Below are 25091 nucleotides of genomic sequence, written 5' to 3'. Positions count from 1 at the left end.
TGTATTTGTCTTTCATCCACAGACTGAAGGTAAGAATATCCTATCGTCATTATCTCAGTAACCCAAAGTGCCTGGCACGTCAGGACCCAGCAGATGATTGTTGAACTGAGCTGTATTTCTGTGTAGGCATAGCATTTGTCTGTAGTGTCTCTTGTGCCCAAGGGTAGCCATTATCTAGTTACTGGACTGGAAAATGATAGTCACAATTTAGAAGGTGTTTGAGGCTTTTCTTTTCTTTTTTTTTTTTTAAAGATTTAATTTATTTATTTGACAGAGAGAGTGATAGCGAGAACAGGAACACAAGTAGGGGGAGTGGGAGACGGAGAAGCAGGCTTCCCGCTGAGCAGGAAGCCTGATGCGGGGCTCGATCCCAGGACCTGGGATCATGACCTGAGCCGAAGGCAGACGCTTAACGACTGAGCCACCCAGGTGCCCCTGAGCCTTTTCTGATACCCTCACAGACCAGATGAAGAAGTCATGCTAACTCTGAAGATACTTGTATGGATTAGTCAATGGGCAAATGCCCGTGACTTAAAAAAGAATGCTTTAGACTGCACGTCAGACTGGAGTGAGAGCTTTAGTAGCAGTTGGGGTTCTCCCCAGGGAAACAATTCACTTGAGATGAAGAGACAGAAAATGTGCTGGCCAGATCTTTCGGTGACACAAATCTGGAAAGCCTAGCAAATATATTCAGAGACCATCAGTGTCTAAAAAGATCTTGGCGGGGCACCTGGGTGGCTCAGTCGGTTAAGTGTCTGCCTTCGGCTCCGGTCATGATCCCAGGGTCCTGGGATCCAGCCCCGCATCAGGCTCCCTGCTCAGCGGGAAGCCTGCTTCTCCCTCTCCCACTCCCCCTGCTTGTGTTCCCTCTCTTGCCGTGTCTCTCTCTGTCAAATAAAATCTTTAAAAAAATAAATAAAGTTTTGGGAAAAAAATAAATAAAAAGATCTTGGCAAGCCAAGCAATCTAAGTCTAGTAGGGAGAAATTAACCTAATAAGGGTTGCAGGGGAAAAACACGTAAGTAGGAGTTTGAACTTGATGGTAGGAAATGTAGTGGACTGAGGGAAACTTGCTGACTGCACACTAAGTGTAAGTCAGTATGGTGCAGTTGCCCCAGAAAACTTCTAACAGACGCAGCACCTTCACATAAGGTGGCAAGAGCCTAGTCATTCTCTACCATGCTGGGTCATTTCCCACTTGGATTATTCAGTTCTGGGCTCGGTACATTTGGAGGGGGATGGTCACACTGGAGGAATGTTCAAAGAAGAGTGGGCAGGAAGGCTAAAATACTGTGTAGGAGTTAGATGCAGAACTGGGGTTGCTAGCCAACAGAAGAGGAGACACATGCAAATATAGCTGTTTTTAAACATTTGGAATACTGTCTTGTAGAGAACCACTCAAGATTTTTTGGATAGATGGGCTGCAAGGAGTAGTTCTTAAACCAGTGATGGGATATTATAAGGAGGCAGATTTCATCTATCATGAAGAGCTTTCCAGCAGCAATGACTGTCCAGAGATAAAATGGGTTACTTGGTGAGGGAGTGAGTTTTCCATTACCTAAGGTATACAAGCAGAAATTGGCTACCCCTTGGTGGAGGTGCTCTCAGAGGATTTTTCAAACATCACTTGATAGAGCAAACTGTGGGGCCTGCTAACTCAGGCAGCCCAAGATCTTTCTCCCCGTTTTTTCTCATGGGTACATATTTTATTTTCATAATGGAAGTCATTGAGAAAAAGAATCCCTTTGCCAATAAGCTTGTGATACTAAAGCATTAGATTTTGTTTATATACTTTCTGACTTGAATTACTTTTAACTGTAAATTGTTTCTTTCAATAGATGGACGACCTCAGTGGGAGGTAGAAGGGAAAATAATCAGGGAAAAATGTCAAGGGGTAAGAAATGTACTTTATTTCTTTTGACATACTTAAGAAGCATGATAAGAAAATGTGATAACGCTACTTTATATTATAGATGAGTCTTTTATCTATTGAGTGAAAGAAAAGTAAATTCGAATTTTTAGAAGTTTGGACATGAGGTAGGTACTTTCCTGACACTAAAATTAAATTTAGGATAGATAAGCAATTGGTGTCTTTCCCTTTTATTAGAAGGTTCTTACTAATGTTATCATTAATTTATTTCTCTGAATTCAGTGAAAAAATCAAATAAATTCAGTAAAGAACATATATAATGGGGAGAACAAGCCCTCATGGGTTTGTGTATTTAGCATGATATTTGCGTCTTTTCAGCATTAAACCTTCAGGATTCACCACTGAATGCTGTGGTCCCTTCATCCTGGTTGGAATGGTGACAGAATCTTCTGTGGGGTAGAGAATAACACTGCACAGTGCTCTCCAGAGACCTGGAGAAATTCGATTAAGGGTTGCAATTGGTTTGGGGCTAACAGTTTTCACTCTGCTTGTGTAAAATTATTTTTTATGTGGGGAAAGATTTTGTATATTGCCAGTTTAGAACATTTTGAATATGAAACTTAAGATAAGAAATCTAAACTATTAAAAAGAAGAAATCTAAACTATAAACTATAAAGAAATATTAAACCTGATTGAAAAGCAGAACAGACTTCCACTTAAGATCAGTAGTAACATGTAATATTCAGTAGTGCAGAGTATCTCACTACATAGTATATAAGACTGTTTTTATTTCTGCTACAACTAGAAACCCAGTTGGATGACTAAAAGGTAATTTCTCCGTTAGTGGTTTACTTTAAAGAGTTTATCTCTGTTGAGACTAGGGTTTCATAGAGTAAATCTCCAGATGACTTACATGACCAGTTGATGTGCATAATGATCTATGATGGGAGAGACTGGGTAGTTAAGACTCATGAGTTGTGCTGAGTTTAGCAGGTGCATTTCATTTTTAGTTCTGAGTGTAACACAATCTTGCTTTCCATGCTCCTTAGGCTCACATTGTCCTTGAAGTTCCTCCATATCATAACCCAGCAGTTACAGCTGCGGTGCAGGTGCACTTTTATCTTTGCAATGGCAAGAGGAAAAAAAGCCAGTCTCAACGTTTTACTTACACACCAGGTATGGGAAGTTGTGATGGTTTACTATAGAGCTTCTTTCATAATGAATAAAAAGTTATTCAGTGAAACCTATATGGGAATGTTTAAGGTAGAGTGCTTATAATCAATAAAAATCCCAACATATGCCAATCTGTCAAGTTTGCCGTTAGATATTAGATGTGATGTTGGGGCGCCTGGGTGGCTCAGTCGTTAAGCGTCTGCCTTCGGCTCAGGTCACGGTCCCAGGGTTCTGGGATCCAGCCCCACATTGGGCTCCCTGCTCGGCGGGAAGCCCGCTTCTCCCTCTCCCTCTCCCCCTGCTTGTGTTCCCTCTCTCGCTGTGTCTCTCTCTCTGTCAAATAAATAATCTTTAAAAAATAAATAAATATTAGATGTGATATTAGTTGTTATTTTATAGTTACTGATTATAAGGAAATTAGAAGATTGAATGTAGATTTTAAGTCTGTTTTTCAGTAGCTACCGGAAATCACCAGCAGTACAGTAAGAGCAGGTGTTTGTGAATATGTGTGACTTCCCCTTGCGTCCTTAGCACTGCAAAAAGGTAGTGTGTTCATCTCAAACATTTCCAATCAGATGAAAAATCTCCCATTAGATTTTCATTTGGCAAGTAGTGACTGTAGTATACTGTGGGCTGTGGGGGGTATAAAGTTGTTGCCAGAGTTTCTGGTTGTATAGATGCACCCTAACAAAGCTTCCATACTGCTTTCTGCAGTAGTTCAAATGCTGTAACTTTCCAGGTTTGGTTGTGACACATAAATATTAGATACAGGGCGCCTGGGTGGCTCAGTTGGTTAAGCGACTGCCTTCGGCTCAGGTCATGATCCTGGAGTCCCAGGATCGAGTCCCACATCAGGCTCCCTGCTCAGCAGGGAGTCTGCTTCTCCCTCTGACCCTCCTCCCTCTCATGCTCTCTGTCTCTCATTGTCTCTCTCGCAAATAAATAAAGTCTTAAAAAAAAAAATTTATAAAAAAAAAATAATAAAAAATAAATATTAGATACAGTAACCATGCTGATGTTTACATACTTAGAGAACAAATCTTTATAGAGGCCCTGTCTTGTTTTAGGCACTGTTATTAGTCACCGGAGCATACGATAATAAAAAATCATAGTGAACTTTACTCTTCAAAACTTATTCTTGCAAAAACTTTTATTTTTCTTTAAGATTTATTCATTTATTTTAGCGAGAGAGAATCTCAGACTCCCCACTGAGCTCAGAGTTTGACACAGGGCTCGATCCTACAACCCTGAGATCATGACTTGAATCAAAATCAAGAGTTGAATGCCCAATTGACTAAGCCACCCAGGCCCTCCCTCTTGCAAAAACTTTTAAATGGTTTATAGTAAATGAAAAAAATAAACACTTAAATTTGAAAGGGTACTGGTTATTAATGATCATTCATTTGTCATTCATATTCTTTAAAGCCTGACTATATTTCCAATTTTAGCCTCTAAAGGCCATTTTTATTCCCAAATCTGAAAACTAATATTACTTGATCATGTTAATACATTACTTGGTAATAAAATATTTCAGATCATTCTCAAATAGAATACAAACATTCTGAAAGATTTTGGTTAGCCATTTCAATATTAATTCAGTAGGTATTTGAGGGTGCTTACCAAGTGGGTGAAACCTATCTCAGTTCCTTTATAATGGAACTTATAATCTAGTGGGACAAACAGAAGCTAATGAATCACTAAATAAATTAGTTACAAATTTGTAATTAGAAACTGCAGTAAGGACTCTGAAGGAGAGGGACACAATGCTATAGGTGAAAATAACAGAGGGACCCTTGCCTAGGCTAACTGGTTGAGAAAAGACTTTTATGGGAAAGTAATACTTGATAACTGGAAAATAATAATAGTTTGTGGACATGTATATATATCTATTGTGTGTGTGTGTGTATACGTACATACATACATGCATGCATATGGTGTTCTAAGCCCTTTCTGTATTTATTCTTTTGATCCTCATAATAGACCTATGAGATAGGTTATTACCTTGTTTTACAGATGAAGAAACTGAGTAGCTACGTAATATGCCCAGGGTCTCACAGCACTTAAATCTTAGAGCCAAACATCATGCATAGGCAATCTGGTTCCAGAGTCTGGGCACCTGTTATGCTAGAGTACATCTCCGTTTTGTTCATTGATTTAGCAGACATATAGAGCATTTAGTGTGTGCCAGGTGCTATTCTAAGCAGTTTATACAAAATAACTAATTTATCCTCTCATAATCCTGTAAAATAGGTAATACTGCTCTCTCCATTTTGCAAATGAGTGAACCAGGTCACACAGCTAATAACTGGCAGAGGTGAGATTTGAATCCAGGCAGTCTGGCTGTAGCGTCTATACAGTTAATAACTGTCTTAGATAAAGTGAGGGAGAACATTCCAGATAAAGACAGCAGCATATGCAAAGGTCTTGTGGTTGGTTGGATAATGCAATATTAAAAGAGCCTCAGTTGGTTAAGTGTCTGACTCTTGATTTCGGCTCAGGTCATGATCTCAGGGTCATGGGATTGAGCCCTGCTTCGGACTCTGTGCTCAGTGTGGAGTCTGCTTGTCCTTCTCCTTCTGCTCTTCCCCCTGTTTTCTTATTCCTTGTCAGATAGATAGATAGATAGATAGATAGATAGATAGATAGATAGATAGATAGATAGATAAATAAAATCTTAAAAAAAAAAGAGGAGTGCCTTGGTGGCTCAGTCAGTTAAGCGTCCGACTCTTGGATTTTGGCCAGGTCATGATCTCGGGGTTTTGAGATTGAACCCTGCATTGGGCTCAGTGTTGGGTGTGGAGCCTGCTTAAGATTCTTTCTCTCCCTCTCCCCCCTTCTATCCTCTCTTTAAAAAAAAAAAGTTGTAAGAAATGAGCTTTAACAGAGAGGTGACATGATCAAATTTGTATTTCAAAAACCACTTTCAGGGCACCTGGCTGGCTCAGTCAGTAGAGCTGCGACTCTTGATCTTGGGGTTGTGAGTTCTGTCCTCATGTTGGGCATGGAGCCTACTTTAAAAATCCTTTTCCCTGTAATATATGCATGTATCAGATTAACTTGTTATACACCTTAAATTTTTCACAATGTTATGTGTCAAATATATTCAACTAAAAGAAAGTTTAAAATAAAAATCATTTTCCCCGTATTTCTTCTTCTTATAAGGTGTCAATGACCGGTTTAGTCTTTCCTCAAATTATTGTGGAAAGTGAGATTTATATGGCAGAGGCCCAAAAAAGTTAAAAAAGTGATTCAGAATAGAGGAGACCGCATCAATGAAAATAAAGAATATCAGGTTTCTGAAAAAGGTGGGAAGGATTAAAATTTAAAATATAAAAGTTGGAATGGGCCTTAGGTGGGAGAAGGAACAGGAAGGGGAAGGTAAGGATGAACAAGATGGATGTATATTAGGCAGGTTTGTACATTTAGTAGTGAAGAGTTTAGGGAGTTTCCATATGATAGCATCAACTTTTTTTCTTTAAGGAATAAGATGGAATCTTCTGTTGGAAGCAGAGGGGAGTGTGGGTGATTTGGCAGTTTGAAGAATGTGGACAAGTTTGAAACAGTTGTTGTAAAGAAAGGGGAGAGTAAGTTACCACAGAAACATAATAGGATTCTAGGCATGATGAAAGGGCACCTTTGATGTTGATATTCATGAATTTATAAATACTAATTCGCCCTGCTGTGTAACTTTCTTAAACAGCACTCAGATTCTTTAGGGTAGGTGGTAAAATAACAGATAGTAGGGTTCCTCCAGGGTGATAAAGACATACAGTCCAAGAATGTTATCAAATGCTGTGAAGATGGGAGACTGTAGAATCTAACCTGAATAAGAAGGGAGAGAGGACTTCTGGGATTGTTTAAAAATAAAAAAACAACAGAAGAGGGTCAGCAGATTAGAAGTTTTCATTGTTACCATCATAGCAGTAGTAATTGAACAGGCAAAGAGATAATATAAAATGCCTTTACATTATCAGCTCAGGAGTTGGGAGGACCCTAGACAAAACCCTGGAGGGCATTATATATGAGAATGGAAATCAGTGGGTCCCCAGAGTGCAGAAAGAATACTGGATTGGACTACCAACTGTCTTCACTGGCCTTATGACTGACAATATACAAATCAGGTGGCACACACAGAAGAATAGGTTCAAGAAGTGTTTGGGGGCGCCTGGGTGGCTAGTCAGTTAAGTGTCCCTCTCATGGTTTTGGGTCAGGTCATGATCTCAGGATTGTGGGATTGAGCCCAAATCAGACTCTGTGATCACTGTGGAGTCAGCTATAGATTCTCTCCCTCCCCCTCCCCTTCTCCCCCTCTGTCCCTCCCCCCACTTGTGCTGTCTCTCTCTCTCTCAAATAAATAAATAAAATATATTTTTTTTAAAGTGGGCAGTCCTTGTTGTGGTTGATTACTGTCTTTTCTCTGTAGCATTTGGCTTTTTTCATTTTTTTTCTAAAATGAAATTTTGAATAAAATTTTTATAAAAGCAAATACATTACTGCGAATTTATTTTTTAAAAAAGACAAGTTGAGGGGCGCCTGGGTGCCTCATTTGGTTAGGCATCTGACTCTTGGTTTCTGCTCAGGTCATGATCTCAGGGTCCTGGATCAAGACCTGCGTCACTTCTGCACTCAGCACAGAATCTGCTTGTCCCTCTCCCTCTGCACCTCCCCTGCTCACGCGTGTTCTCTCTCTCAAATAAATAAAATCTTTAAGGGAAGAAAAGGGGAAAAAAAGACAAGTTGAAAAAATATTTTCAAACACCCTAATTGTCTTCTGCTCTGAAACTGTCATTCTATCCTTCTGGATCCTTTTGATCCATTTATAGCGCAACATTTTAAAATAAAAATGAGACCAAAATATATATAGTATACTAATTTTGTGGCCTCTGCATTTTTATTTTTCTTCTTGAGCAGATAAAGTGTTACAGAATTTCAATAGCTTCTAGTATTCTAGTATGTGATACTTATATTAGAGTTATGTTTGTCTTAATTTGTATGAATTATTTATATTAAAGATTTTCACCTTTTATTTGTTGTGACAATTCTTTTTTAAGTTTTGCTTATAAAATTTTTAGATATTCAGCGGCGCCTGGGTGGCTCAGTCGGTTAAGTGTCTGCCTTTGGCTCAGGTCATGATCCCAGGGTCCTGGGATAAAGCGGGATTGAACCCTGTTTTGGGCTCCCTGCTGAGCAGGGAGTCTGCTTCTTCCTCTCCCTCTGCCCCTCCCTGCCACATTGTGCTCTCTCTATCTCAAATAGAGATAGAAAATAAAATCTTTTTTAAAAAATTAAAAAATAAAAATTTTAGATATTCATAAGTTGCTTGTTTTTGATTCGTTAACCCCCTAGCAATAGGAACCTGACCAATATCAATATCCAATGAGAGAATAATCAGTTGCAAATGGCTGTTTTGAGTTTTTTGTTTTGTTTTAATTTTTATTAGTGAAGTATAGTTGACATACAATGATATGTTAGTTTCAGGTGTAATAACTTTTTTTTAGAATTGGAGATTGTATTTAGCGTAGTTTGTCCCATAGTCAGTTTACTTTATGAATTGAAGACCATTCCCGGTATATGTGTATGATTTACAAATTACCCTTATCACAGAGCCCTTCCCTAGTGGTGCTGCCTGAATTTCTGCCCAGCCTCTAGCTTCAAAACTTCGGATGTGGGAGCCCTCTCTTCCATCCCAGTATCCCTGAAGCTTTTGGGGGACTATACCTCCCTCTGAAGCCTAGCAATAGTATTTTGTACTGGAGGTACCATCTGAGCTCTGGCTTTGGAATAGTGGGGCTTTGGGGGACAACATTAGAGCCAAACTTTCATGTATAATAATTTTATCTATGGGAAAGTATATTCTATGCTCTAAGTAGTTCACTGGACAGACTTTTGGATTATGGTTCTCCGTTCTCCAGCTGGGAGAGAAAGCCTGCCTAACAGTCAGGAGATCCGGTTTCAGTTCTGCCACAGACTATACCCACTGATTAATCTATATAAAATGAGGATATAAGTCTTAAAAAAAAACAAAGAACAGGGGAACCTGGTGGCTCAATCGGTTAAGCGTCTGCCTTTGACTTGGGTCATGATCTCAGAGTCCTGGGATCGAGCCCCGTGTCAGGCTCCCTGCTCAGCGGGTGTCTGCTTCTCCCTCTCCATCTGCTCTTCCACCCCTGCTCGTTCTCTCTCTGTCTCAAATAAATAAATAAGAATCTTTTTTTAAAAAAAAGGATATAAGTCTAAGGCAATGGTTTTCAGGTTAAATTGTTTTACTTTTCAAATAAAATCTTAGGCAAAAAGCCAATATATAAAAAGGATGAAATCTAGCTTGGGTACTCTGGTTATACTGGAAGAGGGATCCAGAGAGCTTCTACTCTTTGGATGCCCTTTGCTCTCTTCTAAGAGTTTTGTAGTTTTGCTCTTATGTTTAGGTCTTTGATCCACTTGAGTTAATTTTTGTATATGATTTTCAGATAAGGTTCCATCTTCATTATTTTGAATGTGATATCCAGTTGTCTCAGTACTGTTTGTTGAAGAGACTGTTCTTTCCCCCGATGAATGGTCTTGGCACCCTTGTTTGAAGAGCAATTGACTATATATTAGAGGGTTTGTTTTTGGTCTGTCTGTTCCATTGGTCTGTATGTCTGTCCTTAGGCCAGTATCACATGGTTTTAATTGCTGTAGTTTTGTAGTAAGTTTTGAAATTCCAAAGTGCAAGTCCTCTGTCTTTGTACTTTTTCAAGATTGTTTTGAGTATTTGGGGTCCCTTAGGATTCTATAGAAATTTTAGGAGGAGTCTATTTCTGCAAAAAAACATTGCTGGGATTTTGGGGTTGAATCTGAAAATTGTTTGGGGAAGTGTTGTGTTCTTAACAGTTAATTAAGTCATCCAGTCCATGAACCTGGGATATCTTCCCATGTATTTAGGTCTTCTTTCATTTCTTTAGCAGTGTTTTGTGCTTTTCAGTTTGTAAGTCTTGCCTACCTTGGCCAAATTTGTTCTTTAGGGAACAGATTTATTTTTTGATGCTATTATAAATGAAATTGTTTTCTTTTTTTGGCAGACTCAGTTATTTTTTATTGTTTTAATTTAAATTCAATTAACATAATATAGTATTGGTTTCAGAGGTAGAGGTCAGTCATTCATCAGTCTTATATAATACCCAGTGCTCATTACATCACGTGTCCTCCTTAATGTCCATCACCCAGTTACCCCATACCCCTACCCCCCTCCTTTCCAGCAACCCTCAGTTTGTTTCCTATGATTAAGAGACTCTTATGGTTTGTTTCCTGCTCTGATTTCATCCTGTTTTATTTTTTCCTCTCTTCCCCTATGATCCTGTGTTTTGTTTCTTAAATTCCACGTATGAGTAAGATCATATAATTATCTTTCTCTGATTGACTTAGGAAATTTTCTTAATTTCCTTTTCAGATTGTATATTGCTTGTTTATAGAAATACAACTGGTTTCTACATGTTGATTTTGTGTCCTGCAACTTTGTTGAATGTGTTTTTGTTAGCTCTATCAAGTTTTTTGTGCATTCCAGTACTTTTTTTGATCCCTCATTATTCCTCTTGTAATATTTATCTGATGTTGGTTGAGGATCAGATGAGGTACACGTGAAGACCATTGTAAACTAGAAGCTCTATGAATATTAAATTAGATTAGATCCGTGGTGTATGATGCAACATGCAAAACCAGGTGACCAGTAGGTTTCAGATCAGAGATCTCAAATTCAAGGCTTTTTTTTTTTTAAGATTTTATTTATTTGAGAGAGTGCGAGCAAGAGAGCACAATCAGGGAGCAGCAGAGGGAGAAGAAGAAGCAGACTTCCCACTGAACAGGGAGCCTGATGTGGGGCTCAATCTTAAGACCCTGAGATCATGACCTGAGCCGAAGGCAGCCACTTAACCAACTGAGCCACCCAGGCGCCCCTCAAATTTAAGGCTTTTATTAGGCCATAGAGCTTTGGGTTTTGTTTTTTTTTTTTAAGATTTTATTTATTTTTTAGAGAGCGAGCGAGAGAGAAACAGCATGAGAGGGGAGAGGGTCAGAGGGAGAAGCAGGCTCCCCGCCGAGCCGGGAGCCCGATGTGGGACTCGATCCCAGGACCCTGGGATCACGACCTGAGCCAAAGGCAGACGCCCAACCATCTGAGCCACCCAGGTGCCCCGAGCTTTGGGGGTTTTAAAAAAAATCATTTATTGGGGCGCCTGGGTGGCTCAGTTGGTTGAGCGACTGCCTTCGGCTCAGGTCATGATCCTGGAGTCCCGGGATCGAGTCCCGCATCGGGCTCCCTGCTCGGCAGGGAGTCTGCTTCTCCCTCTGACCTTCCTCCCTCTCATGCTCTCTGTCTCTCATTCTCTCTCTCTCAAATAAATAAATGAAATCTTTAAAAAAAAAAAAAAATCATTTATTTTGAATAGGTGATGTATATACCTGGTTGAAAACATTCAAAAGACACAAAACTTACATAGTAAAAAGTAAATCTGGCTCTTGCTCTTATCCCCTAGTTACCTAGTTTCCATTCCCAGTGCTAAACCCAGTAGTTACCAGTTTCATGACATCTTTCTGGAGATATATAAGCAAAAACATGCACATGTATTATGCATATGTCTGTATACACACGTTATTTTACAAGATTTGTGATATGTAACACACTGTTCTGTAACTCACTTTTTTTGTTACTTAGAAACGTATTAGAGATCTTTCCACATCACTTCATAGAGTTCTGTACAGCGTTGTTGTTTTTTTTAACTTCAACACTTTTAGAGCAACAACCACTCCCTGTTGTCTTATGCTTGCTGACTTCACATATTTTATATTATTTGCCTTCTCTGAAGGCATTTGAATTTTTAACCCCTGGCTTGGATGCATGCTAAGTTATGTAGCCTAGAATGAAGGCCCTTTATAATCATTGTATATATTATGTAATAATATTTGCTCTAATAATTTTCTTTTTAGTTTTGATGAAGCAAGAACACAAAGAAGAGGTTGACTTGTCTACAGTTCCAGCATTGTCTGTGCCTCATCCTGCCCAGACCCAGAGGCCTTCCTCAGACACAGGACACCCACATGACAGTGTACTGTCAACACAGAGAAGCTTGGTTTGTCCCATCCAGCAAACATATGCATCCATGGTAACTTCATCTCACCTGCCACAGTTGCAGTGTAGGGATGAAAGTGCTGGTAAAGAACAGCATATGATATCTTCTTCAGTCATGCACCAGCCTTTTCAAGTCACATCAACACCTCCTGTGGGGTCTTCCTATCAGCCTATGCAAACTAATATTGTGTACAACGGACCAACTTGTCTTCCAGTTAATGCTGCCTCCAGTCAAGATTTTGATCCGGTTTTGTTTCCACAGGATGCAGCTCTTCCTAGTTTAATAAATCTTGGCTGTCAACCACCGTCATCCATACCTTTTCATTCTTCAAATTCAAGCCCAACAGGACATCTCTTAGCCCACACATCTCATTTGGTGCAGACCCTGCCTCACCTGCAGTCAATGGGATTCCATTGTGCAAACACAGGACAAAGATCTCTTTCTTCTCCAGGGGCTGACCAGGTCACAGGCCAGCCTTCCCCTCAGTTACAGCCCATTACATATGGTCCTTCACATTCAGGGTCTGCTACAACCACTTCCCCAGCAGTCTCTCATACCCTGGCTAGTTCACCACTTTCTGGGCCACCATCTCCTCAGCTACAGTCTATGCCTTACCAATCTCCTAGCTCAGGAACTGCCTCATCACTGTCTCTAGCCACCAGAATGCATTCTGGACAGCACACAACTCAAGCACAAAATACAGGCCAGGGAGGTCTTTCTGCACCTTCATCCTTAATATGTCACAATTTGTGTGATCCAGCTTCATTTCCACCGGATGAGGCAACTGTGAACATTAAGCCTGAACCTGAAGAGCAGGAACCTAACTTTTCAACAATTGGTCTGCAGGACATCACTTTAGATGATGGTAAGTTCATCTTTATGTTCTGGAAGCAGTGAAGATCTGGGAACTTCCTTCCCTGATAGTCATAAAAAAGTCACCATGGATTGCTTATTGGCATATGGCATGTGGTTGGGCTTTTTTTTTTTTTTAAATAGTTGTTGTCACTAGAGGTATGTTAATATATGACTTTGAGAATAGATGTGAAAATCTATGCTTTAAAGTCTGTTGTACCACTAATACCTGTTGCGAAGGGTGAGACCTTGAATGATAGCCTGTTACCCATTCGTGATGGAACTAAGGACATGAGATTTATTGAGCATCTCTTCTTTCCAAATATATAGTGAGATCTCAGTGTCTGGAGAATGGAATTCAGAAAATATTGCTGAATGGCATCTATTTGGAAGGCACAGAGTTAGATGATGGGAATACTAGGAATGTGTTTAGAAAGAGTTCCTGTCCTTGAGGAGACTCGCACCAGTAAAGAACCTGTTCCTCTGTGGCCCTGCCAGCTTGCTGAGTCAGATAGTGGTGATGGTACAAGACCAGACTGGTTGGCTGTGGCTGGCACAGATGTTGGCACCAGGATAAAAAGCTATTTATATAAATGTTGCAAGTTGGCACATAGACCTCTGTTTTAACAAACTCTGGAATATTAGTTATTTCAGTGGTTGAAAATTCCCCAACATAGGATTTTCAGGTAATAATTTTCAACTTTATTCTCGGCTTTATTGTTTATATAGTAGTGAAATTTTGTCTAAAAAGGAATTTAGTGAAAGCTACCTGTAACTGTTCAATATGAAAATTCTAAAGAATTTTCTAATTCTAAAGAATTTAATTCTCTCTCTGATTCTGTATTTTCTGTATAGAAAAGTAATTCTAAGTCAGCCATCTGGAGAAGCTGAATTTACTACTTAGTTGCAGAGCTGGTATTAAATCCCAAACACCAAGCATACGGGGAAAGGAAGGTAAATAAAATGTGGCATCCCCACTCCCAGGGCTTCCACCAGATCAGTATATGACTGACTGGTCTGCAGTGGGTCTGAGTCACTTATAATCAGGGTCTAAAAGAAGCATATTAGATCATCAGAGAGCTGTGATAGATTGCAAAAGGATTCAGCAATGGGGCAATTGGCTGGCTTAGTCGGTAGAGCATGGCACTCTTGATCTCAGGGTCATGAGTTTGAGCTTTACACTGGACCTAGAGCTTACTTAAAAAAAAAAAAAAAAAAAGGATTCAGCAAAGCTTACTTGCGGAGGTGATATTTGAGCCAAGTCTTAGAGGATGAGTATATGTTTTCAGTAAATGAGTATCAGAGGGCAAATCAGACAACATAAGCAGAAACAGCTGTGTCTGGGAAAGCATAATTATCAGTGGCTGGAGGGCAAATGGCATAGTAAAAGATGGCTTTCAAAGCCATAAGGGGATGTGCCAAGTCATTTGTGTGTAAACAGAAGATACAGTTGGCCCTTGAACACTTTGGGGGTTAGGGGCACCCACCTTCACTCAGTCAAAAAATCCATTTATAGCTATCAACTCTCCAACAATTTAACTACTAATAGTCTACTGTTGATTGGAAGCCTCACTGATAACATAATATATTTTGTATGTTGTTTTTTTTTTTAAGATTTTATTTATTTATTTGACAGAGAAAGACACAGCGAGAGAGGGAACACAAGCAGGGGGAGTGGGAGAGGGAGAAGCAGGCTTCCCGTGGAGCAGGGAGCCCTATTTGGGGCTCGATCCCAGGACCCTGAGATCATGACCTGAGCCGAAGGCAGACGCTTAACGACTGAGCCACCCACGCGCCCCTATTTTGTGTGTTATATATATTTTATACTATACTCTTACAGTAAGCTAGAGAAAATAAAATGTTATTAAGAAAATCATAAGGAAGGGGCGCCTGGGTGGCTCATTTGGTTAAGCGTCTGCCTTCGGCTCAGGTCATGATCTCAGGGTCCTGGGATTGAACCTTGAGTTGGGCTCCTCGCTCAGCAGGGAGTCTGCTTCTCCCTCTTCCTCTGCCCCTCCCCCAGCTCATTCTCTTTCTCTCAAATAAATAAATAAAAATCTTTTTAAAAAATAAAATCGGGGGCGCCTGGGTGGCTCAGTTGGTTAAGCGACTGCCTTCGGCTCAGGTCATGATCCTGGAGTCCCTGGATCGAGTCCCGCATCGGGCTCCCTGTTCGGCAGGGAGTCTGCTTCTCCCTCTGACCCTCCCCCCTCTCATGTGCTCTCTCTTATTCTCTCTCTCTCAAATAAATAAATAAAATCTTTTAAAAAAATAAAAAATAAAAAATAAATAAAATAAAATCGGGATGCCTGGGTGGCATAGTTGGTTAAGCGTCTGCCTTCAGCTCACGTCATGATCCTAGGGTCCTGGTATCGAGCCCTACATCGGGCTCCTTGCTCAGCAGGGAGCCTGCTTCTCCCACTGCCTGCTGCTCTGCCTGCTTGTTCTCTCTCTCTCTCTGACAAATAAATACATAAAATCTTTTAAAAATAATAAAAATAAAATCATAAAGAAGAGAAAATACATTTACAGTACAGTGCTGTAAAAATCCACATGTAAGTGGATTCTTTTGATTGAAACCCATGTTGTTGTTGTTGTTTTAAGATTTATTTGCGAGAGAGAAAGAGCGTGCATGAGGCAGAGGGAGAGAATCTTTCAGGCAGACTCCCCACTGAGTGTGGAGCCCGACACAGGGCTCGATCCTCTGACCCATGAGATCATGACCTAAACCCAAACCCAAACCAAGAGTCAGATGCTCAACCAACTGAGCCAGCCAGGCGCCCCAAAAGCCATGTTATTCAAGATTCAATTGTGTACATGTAAACTGAAGCAACACCTACAATTTGCATAGTGTTTTCCTATTCATTATTTCTTTTAATCCTTATTAATCTTCTGTCACTGAGATAGTGATCATGTAGAGAATTGGACTTTCTGAAGGTCTCACAGCTGGTAAGTAGCAGGGCTGAGCCTGGAATCACATCTTTTCAGTCTGGTCTTTTTTCTGGCACTGCTATAGTTGCCTCCCAGCAACAGCAGGCCATGGCAGTTAGAACTCTCCGCTGAAAGGTCCCTCAAGCTTTTTATTTTAATTCCTAAAGGAACATGGGTGCCGCACTTCATTGCATGAACACGTGTTCACAGCTGTCTCTGATCTGTCGCACTTGTATTGGGAGTACCTTGAGGGCTCTGATACTAAGTGTCTTATTGTTCTCTTTATGCGCAGTTGCCATTAGTGTTACTGCCTGCTTGATAATGATGAACACCAGCTGGAGAGCAGACTTCTACTTTGATGCAAAACAGATTTGAAATAAGTAAAGGCTTTTTAAAATATACATACAGGGCGCCTGGGTGGCTCAGTTGTTAAGCGTCTGCCTTCGGCTCAGGTCATGATCCTGGCGTCCTGGGATGGAGCCCGGCATCAGGATCCCTGCTCAGCTGGGGGCCTGCTTCTCCCTCTCCCTCTGCCTGCCACTCTGCCTACTTGTGCTCTCTGTCAAATAAAGAAATAAAATCTTTAAAAATACTAATAAAATAAAAGCAAATTTAAAAATAAAAATAAATTAAAATCACATTAAAGATTTTAAAAGATTAAAGATAAAGTAACCTTTTTATTTTGCGATTTTTAAATAAATGGAATCAGGAATCATTCAATTATTACTTAACTGTTATTTTTAGAAATGTGGACATTAGCACCTTAATTTTTTATTATAAATTCAGTGACATTTAATAGAGAAGATAATAGTGTACCTCAGCTTAGAGATTGAAAACTTGTGGACCTAGAAATACTTCTAATACAACTCCCTCATTTTATAGATAAAGAATCTAAGTTTTACAGAGCCTACGGTTTTGATCCAGGGTAACACACAGTTAACAGTATGTAAAGACTAAAATCCAAGTCTCCTGGCTCCTAATTCAGTGCTTTAGGTATTTTTCCTGTATCTGTAATCATGTTTCTCATTGGTCTGTGAATGAGACTGCAGATGTAGAGCAATCAGAATATTGAAAGAAACTGCCATTTTCTCTGTAGAGCCTCAGTTTGTGAGAGCCGCCAGGGCAATCTTAAGATTATAGATTCCCAGGGGCGCCTGGGTGGCTCAGTCAGTTAAGTTTCTGACTGTTGATTTCAGCACAGGTCCAGATCTCAGGGTCGTGAGATCAAACTCCATGTTGGGCTTCCTGCTCATTGGGGAGTCTGCTTCCCTTCTTCCCCTCTTCCCCTGCTGTCACTCTCTCTCTCTCTAAAAAATAAATAAATCTCTGTATAAAGAAGTTTTTTTGTTGTTTTTACGATTTTATTTATTTATTTGTCAGAGAGAAATAGCACCACCAGGGGGACCGGCAGGCAGAGGGAGAAGTAGGCTCCTCGCTAAGCAGGGAGCTTGATATGGGACTCGATCCCAGCACCCTGGGATCAGGACCTGAGCCGAAGGCAGATGCTTAACTGACTGAGCCACCCAGGCGCCCCAGATTCTCAGTATAATAAAGTTTTAAAGGCTCTCTGGTCCATCCTCCTCTTTCACACTGGAGTACATACTCTGGTATCCTTAATGATACTATATTCCTGTGTGTCTTCCTCTTCACCTTCTTTGGAACATCTCAGGGTCTTTTGAGTTCTAGCTGCCCTTTTTTTATGTGGGTTCTGATGCCTCTGGAATCATGCAGAACAAATCTAATCCTTCATGTAATAGCCCTTCACATTTGTGAAATCTTGATCTCTTTCCCAGTCTTAAAAGCACTCCAGCAACTTCACCTGTCCCTCACCCTCACCAACCTCTCCTTGACCCTGGTGTTTTATTTCCTTTTTGTAGTGCAGTATGTAGAAGGGAGCACACTATAGCCAGCTAGAGTGGATTGGAACTGTTACGTTCCTTGTTCAGAAGGCTTTATTTTATCAATACAGTCTGAGGTCAGGGGATTTTCTTAGCTCCATCTTACTGTTGATTTAGTGAGTCATAAGGACTGCTAAATCACATCCTTTCTCTCCCCACTCCCTACCCCTTGGGTTTTTGCGTATGTTGTTTTTGAAACCCAACACTAAACTTTATAATTATCCTTGTTCAGTTTCATTGAGGCGATTTTGGCCCCTCATGTTAACCTTCCAAGCTCAGAAGAGTCTTTTTCAGCGTTGTGTGGCTCCCTCCCCAAGGCATATTTTTTAGAGGAATAACAACAGCAGAATACTGATTTTTACCAAGTAATATTTTCTTTTAAGAAGTCCTCTTGGGGGGCGCCTGGGTGGCTCAGTCGTTAAGCGTCTGCCTTCGGCTCAGGTCATGATCCCAGGGTCCTGGGATCGAGCCCCGCATCAGGCTCCCTGCTCCGCGGGAAGCCTGCTTCTCCCTCTCCCACTCCCCCTGCTTGTGTTCCCTCTCTCGCTGTGTCTCTGTCAAATAAATAAATAAAATCTTTAAAAAAAAAAAAAAGTGCTCTTGGGGGTCGCCTGGGTGGCTCAGTCGGTTAAGGGTCTGCCTTTGGCTCAGGATCCTGGGATTGAGCCCCGCATCAGGCTCCCTCAGGAGGGAGCCTGCTTCTCCCTATGACCCTCCGCCCTGCTCGTGCTTGTGGTCTCTCACTCTCTCTCTATTTAAAAAAAAAAAAAAGGAAGTCCTCCTGAAAGGCTATACTACTACTTATTCATCCAGTTAGGGCATTGTTCAAAATTCTTTTGCTACTTCTTTTTTCTTTGTTACCTAGATGTACCACTACATCCCTGCTTAAAAAGTGTGCTGTCTGGGGCGCCTGGGTGGCTCGGTCGTTAAGCGTCTGCCTTCGGCTCAGGTCATGATCCCAGGGTCCTGGGATCGAGCCCCGCATCAGGCTCTCTGCTCAGTGGGAAGGGAAGCCTGCTTCTCCCTCTCCTACTCCCCCTGCTTGTGTTCCAGCTCTCTCTGTGTCTCTCTCTGTCAAATAACTAATAAAATCTTTAAAAAAAAAATTTTTTTTTAAATGTGCTGTCTACATCTCTAAAATTATCAATGAGTTTTTACTTGTGTTACAATTTGTATTCCTGGAGCTGCAATTTTTCCTAAAATTTCCTGTGCATTATAGTGTGTATGTCCCAGTTTGGACCAAACGATACACATTAAAATGGTACAGAAATATAGAAATTGTCACAGCTGTGTTTTAAGCATTTTAATTAAGATTATAGTATTGTTAAACTAGACTGCCTTTGACCGTTAAATATATGCCCATTTAATTTGTGACTGAGCTGAATCCAGTTACAGCTTTCCATTAGAATCCCTCAATTCCCACTTGTCCTCTTTTGTTCACAAACTAACAGAGCTGCAGCTGCAGCCTTTCAGTAGAGAAGAGGGTACATGTTAAATATAGCCTGGCCTGCTGCTGTGGTGAAAACTGACACGGCCGCTTGCAGGCTCTGTGCAGTAACATGCTGATCCTGAATGTAGGGCAATTACTAATTCGACTGTAAACAGGGACTCTAGACATGACCTCAGACGCTGCGTTCTGCATATAAGTAACAAGCAGAAGTGCCTACTTTGAAGTAGCAAGGGAGTGATAAAATGAAAGATTGAGGATGGGGAAAGTAGGCTGGTGTGGAGGAGCAGAGATTGTGTTTTATTCTACCTGTTGGACATTAGTTTCACTGGTGTTTATTATATTTAAATAAAACGAAATAAAGCCATGTATAGCCAGTGGTGAGAATGGGTCACAACTGAGGTATTTAATGACTTTGGGGTAAAAAAATGGAGGAAAGCAGATAATATTGAACTTTCTCCTTTAACTGGGACTTTGGGTAGCTCATGAATCCTCTTCTGGGAAGCATACATGTCATGTCCAGCATCAAACATATTTATGAGAAAAACTCCAGAGGCAGGAAATTCCCATAAATAATGCCCATATAGGCTTTGGATAGTAGTTCATGCAGAACAGACCATGATGGAGATTCAGGACCTTAGACATAGCGACTCTTGGGTATATGATAAGAAAGTTTAATTTTCAAATCCAGTGAAGGAACTGTAAGCATTTGAAAGAATCTTATTATATCAAGTGTGTCTGCGTATCTCCACAGACACAAATTAATTGTACTCCATTTGAACAAAAATTTTTGAGTCAACTTGATACTGAAATTTATACATAAACTAAGAAAAACTCAAGAGAGGCTACCACTAAATAACTGGCATATATATCATAGCATATCAGAAGTCTTCAAAAGAAGTTTACTTCAAGAAGTATATTTAAAAATAATGAATTATGGTTACTATTCTTGATAATATAGCATTTTTTGAGCTCTGTGCTAGCCATTTTGCTAGTATAGCAGTAGCTCATTAGTTCTTCCCAACAATCTGTGAAAAGTGAATTATTAGTTTTATTTTTTGGAGGTGTGGCTCAGAAAACTTAACTACTTTGCCAGTGTTATATGGCTGTAAACATTGGGACTGGCATTTGAATCGAGTCTGCCTGAAATTTAGATTGTCTCCAATGTTTAGTGGTTTCTGAAATAGCTATAATTGATTACTTTATATAATCTCACCTCTGTAAACATAATAAACATAGTAACTGTCTTGTGTCTGCCATGCATAAGGTACAAAGCCAGTGTCTAAAGATGTATTCAATTTTAAAAATTTATATCTTGTTTTTGAGTTCCTTTGGGGGTGGATCATTCACAAAGACAAAAATATTTTAAGTGAGAGATAACGTAATTTTAGGCTCACCAGTTCAGCTTTTATGGTTTCGTGGTAATTGGTAATTGTCTGGCTTTGTGTGACAAGGTTACCTGTAGCCATGGATCTTAGCTTTTTTTTTTTAAAGATTTTTTTTTTTTTTTTAATTTATTTGAGAGAGAGAGAATGAGAGAGAGAAAGCACATGAGAGGCTGGAGGGTCAGAGGGAGAAGCAGACTCCCCGCCGAGCAGGGAGCCCGATGCGGGACTCGATCCAGGGACTCCAGGATCATGACCTGAGCCGAAGGCAGTGGCTTAACCAACTGAGCCACCCAGGCGCCCCGAGCTTTTGATAAATCGTAGATTGAATATACTCAAACAATTTTTTTCTGTTTGAAGATGTCTGACTTTTTTTTTTTTTTTTTGACATTACCTACCATTAGCCTGTCTGTCTGGGCAGGAGGAAAAATATGAAACTCTTAAGTTCTGGTGGAAGATAGGGTATGGTTGAAAGTGATGGGTACAGACATTCTAGCTTTACATATACAAGAATTGAAACAAAGTAAGTCCCTTATCATCATATTGTGTATTTAAAAGCATCCGTAAATGGTTTTATATAGAATGGGAATTTTAAAATTTGATTATATTTGTGTTTCTAAAGATAAACATTGATTTTTGGAAAAGTCACACATTCATGTGTTAAAAATGCTAAAGGTACAACACAGTACATAGTGAAAATTCTCTCTCCTAGGTACATAATTGTCCTCTGTACCGACAGTTGGAATTACCAGGTTCTTGGCTGTCACTTCAAGGGTATTTTATACATTTATAAGCAACTGTGTACATTTTTTCCTTATTTTTACTAGTATAGTATATATACTATTATGCATTTTGCTTTTCCCACATATTCAGTCTTGGAAATTTTTCAGTACTGTAACATAATAATTGGAAGATATTTTTAATGGAATAATCCATAAAATATTCCATGATATAGCTGTACCTTTATCTATTTAATAAGTACAATAAATAACTGTACAAATGTGATTTCCTTTCTTTTTATAGACACCCGTGTATGTATGTATATATAAATGCCTAGAAGTGAGATTGCTAGACCACTATTTTGAGAAAGATTGCCAGATGTCTTTCATAAAAATTATACCAATTTACATTGCCACTGGCATTGTGATAGGGTATCTATTTCTCTCATACCTTCCCCAACACATTCTGCTGTCAAACTTCTTATTTGCCAGTGGAATAAGTGGAAAATAGTTTCTCAGTATAATTTTAGTTTACATTTCACTTAAGAGTAAAGTTGTGTACCTTTTTACATGCTTAAGAGAAAATCTTTGTCGCAAGTCAATCATCTCTGTTGGTATTTATTTACTTTTCTATTAGATTATTGATCCTTTCTTATTGATTTATAGAATATAAAAGCCCTTTATGTGTTAAGTTCCTTAGCTCATTGAGCTGTGAGTTAACAAAAATTTTCCCCAATGTAACATGAATTCTTTCCATGAAGAATTTTTTTTGCATTTATATAACTTATTTTTTTAAGATTTATTAATTTATTTTAGAGAGAGAGAGAAAGAATGCATGTAAGCAGGGAAGGGAGAGAGAGAGAGTCCCAAGCAGACTCCCCGCTGAGAACAGACCCAACACGGGGCTCAATCCGACCCCAACATGGGCCTCAATCCGACCCCAAGATCAAGACCTGACCCGAAACCAAGAGTTGGATGCCTGACCGACTGAGCTATCTAGGCGCCCCTACATTTATATAACTTCTGAATCATTTGTTTTGCCTTTCATAGCTTCTGTGATTTTTTAAATCTTTAATTGATCAGGAATTTATTTTGGTGGAATGTATGAGGAATTGATCCAGTATTACTTTTTTTCAGATGGCTACCCAGTTGTCCAAACATTTATTAAACAATTGTTTTTCCATTTGATTTAAAATGCCAACTTTATCTAATACTTAACTTCCCTGTATATTTGGATCTCCCTCTGGACTTTGTCACAATAGGAAATGTTTAATTTTAAATCTTTAACCTTGCATTAGAAATTCAGTAGTATGAGTGAAACAACACATAATTTTGTTGGCAACTTCTTTATAATGTGATCAGTGATTTTTACAGTTTAACACCGATTTATATAATATGAATTGTTGCATACATAAAGTTTATAAGTTGATTACATTAATTTAACTATTGTTTGCCCACATTATGAATTAAACTGTTCATTTGTTTTTTCAAACAGCATTTATCAAGTACTTATTATATGCTAAGTACTATTATTATAGGCCCTCAGTGAATAAAACAGATCCTTACCATCACAGTGCTTGCATTCTAGTGGGAAGAGACAGACAATAAACAATAGACACAATAATTAAATTATAAAATATGTTGGGAGTGCTATGAAAACAGAAAAAGAGCAAGCAAGGTAAAGAATATTTGGAGTGTTGTGAAGGGTAAAGTGGGGAGAAAATTGCAGTTTTGAGTAGAGCAATCAGAACAATCTAAAAGTAAGCCTTATTGATGAGGAAACATTTGATCAAAAACTTGAAGATGAGGAAGTTATCAGTGTGAATACCTGTGGGAAGAGTATTCCAGGCAACAGTGACAGCCAGAGGAAAGACCCTAAGGTGGAAGCATGCCTGGTTTTATTAAAGAGGAAAGGCAGTGAGGCCAGAGTGGCTGGAACAAGAGGGATCTAGGGGGAAAGTAGTAGGAGGTGGCGTCAAGGAGGTAAAGGCAAACCATAACATGTAGGGCAACAGTTCTCAAACTTTTTGGTTTCAAGACTCCTTTATAATCTGAAGAGTTATAGAGGATTACCAATCTGGCTTATATCTATCAGTATTTATTGTATTAGAAGCTAAAACAGAGCTTTTAAAAACCAGAAGACACAGGCACACATTCCAGTACAGCAGTGAAGTCATCACGTACCATGTAGATCCACTGGAAAACTCCCCTGTAGATTCATGAGAGAATGATAGTGACAAGGGCAAAAAACATTTTAGGATTATTGTTGTTATGACAATTGCAGACACTCTTTTTTTTTTTTTTTTTAAGATTTTATTTATTTATTTGAGAGAGAGAGAATGAGAGACAGAAAGCAGGAGAGGGAGGAGGGTCAGAGGGAGAAGCAGACTCCCTGCCGAGCAGGGAGCCTGATGCGGGACTCTATCCCAGGACTCCAGGACCATGACCTGAGCCAAAGGCAGTCGCTTAACCAACTGAGCCACCCAGGCGCCCCAGTTGCAGACGCTCTTAAAAGTTCTCCGGAAAAAATCCTCATGTCCCTGATCATACTTTAAGAACTGCTATGTAGAATCTTACAGCCCTTGTAAGGTTTTGATCAGATGAGTCATGATCTGATGTAGGTTTTAGCTGGGCTGCTCTGGCTCTTGGTTAGAAAAAGGACGGTAGGGAAGCAAGGGCAGAAACCGGGAGACCAGGTAAGATGCTATTATAGTAACCCAGGCCAGAAATGATTTAGACTAGGTGGTAGCAGTATAGGAGCTTTGAAATGGTCTGATTTGGGATGTGTTTTATTTTATTTTATTTATTTTTTTTTTTTTAAGATTTTTATTTATTTATCTGAGACAGAGAGAATGAGAGAGACAGAGAGCACATGAGAGGGGGGAGGGTCAGAGGGAGAAGCAGGCTCCCTGCAGAGCAGGGAGCCCGATGCGGGACCTGATCCCGGGACTCCAGGATCATGACCTGAGCTGAAGGCAGTCGCTTAACCAACTGAGCCACCCAGGCGCCCTGATTTGGGATGTATTTTAAAGGTAGAGCCAATAGCATTTCCTGACAGATTCCATGTAAGGTGTGAGAGAAAGAAGTTAAAATTGGCACCAATGTTTTTTGGTTTCTTTCCTGAGAAACTAGGAAGATGGAGTTGCCATCGGCTAAGATGGGGAAGGTTATGGATGGAGTAGGTTTTGGAGAAAGGTCAGGTGTTCAGTTTTGCATGTGTTGCGTTTAAGATATTTGTTGAACATTCAAGTAAAGATATCAAGTAGTCATTTGGATGAATGAGTCTAGAGTTTGGAAGTGAGTTGTAGACTGAAGATAGACATTTGAGAGTTGTTGGCATGCATATGCTTTTTTTTTTTTTAAGATTTTATTTATTCATTTGACAGAGAATGAAACAGAGAGGGAATACAAGCAAGGGGAGTGGGAGAGGGAGAAGCAGGCTTCCCTCTGAGCAGGGAGCCCGATGCGGGGCTCGATCCCAGGACCCTGGGATCATGACCTGAGCCGAAGGCAGACGCTTAACGACTGAGCCACCCAGGCGCCCCTGCATATGCTATTTAAAGCCAGGACAGGGGCGCCTGGGTGGCTCAGTCAGTTAAGCCTCTGTCTTTGGCTCAGGTCATGATCCCAGGGTCCTGGGATCGAGCCCCGCATCGGGCTCCCTGCTCAGCGGGGAGCCTGCATCTCCCTCTCTTCCCCACTTGTGCTCTCTGTT

At 40.0% G+C, this 25091-nt stretch overlaps 1 protein-coding gene and 1 long non-coding RNA gene across 9 annotated transcripts in view; both read left to right on the top strand.

The window, feature by feature from the left end:
* NFATC3 (nuclear factor of activated T cells 3) overlaps positions 1-25091 on the top strand; it is a 120820-nt gene that overhangs the window by 79918 nt on the left and 15811 nt on the right. For 4 of the 8 annotated variants that reach the window (XM_081807400.1, XM_006730084.3, XM_081807401.1 and 1 more), the window contains 3 exons: positions 1839-1894; positions 2920-3046; positions 12002-13009. In XM_081807400.1, the coding sequence (XP_081663526.1) occupies positions 1839-1894; positions 2920-3046; positions 12002-13009 (1191 nt within the window). Of the gene's footprint in view, positions 1-1838; positions 1895-2919; positions 3047-12001; positions 13010-13851; positions 24019-25091 lie in introns of those variants that run through there. The other 4 variants (XR_014140996.1, XR_014140997.1, XM_081807402.1 and 1 more) reach the window with 4 other exon arrangements.
* Positions 24251-25064, top strand: LOC145717651 (uncharacterized). Its single transcript, XR_014141003.1, has 2 exons — positions 24251-24708; positions 24915-25064. It is a non-coding gene; the product is annotated as an uncharacterized LOC145717651 (long non-coding RNA).

Source organism: Leptonychotes weddellii, chromosome 16, assembly GCF_054177405.1.
Source record: "Leptonychotes weddellii isolate Sample4059 chromosome 16, ASM5417740v2, whole genome shotgun sequence".
Lineage (NCBI taxonomy): Eukaryota > Metazoa > Chordata > Mammalia > Carnivora > Phocidae > Leptonychotes > Leptonychotes weddellii.
This window is presented reverse-complemented; position numbering and strand designations above follow the sequence as displayed.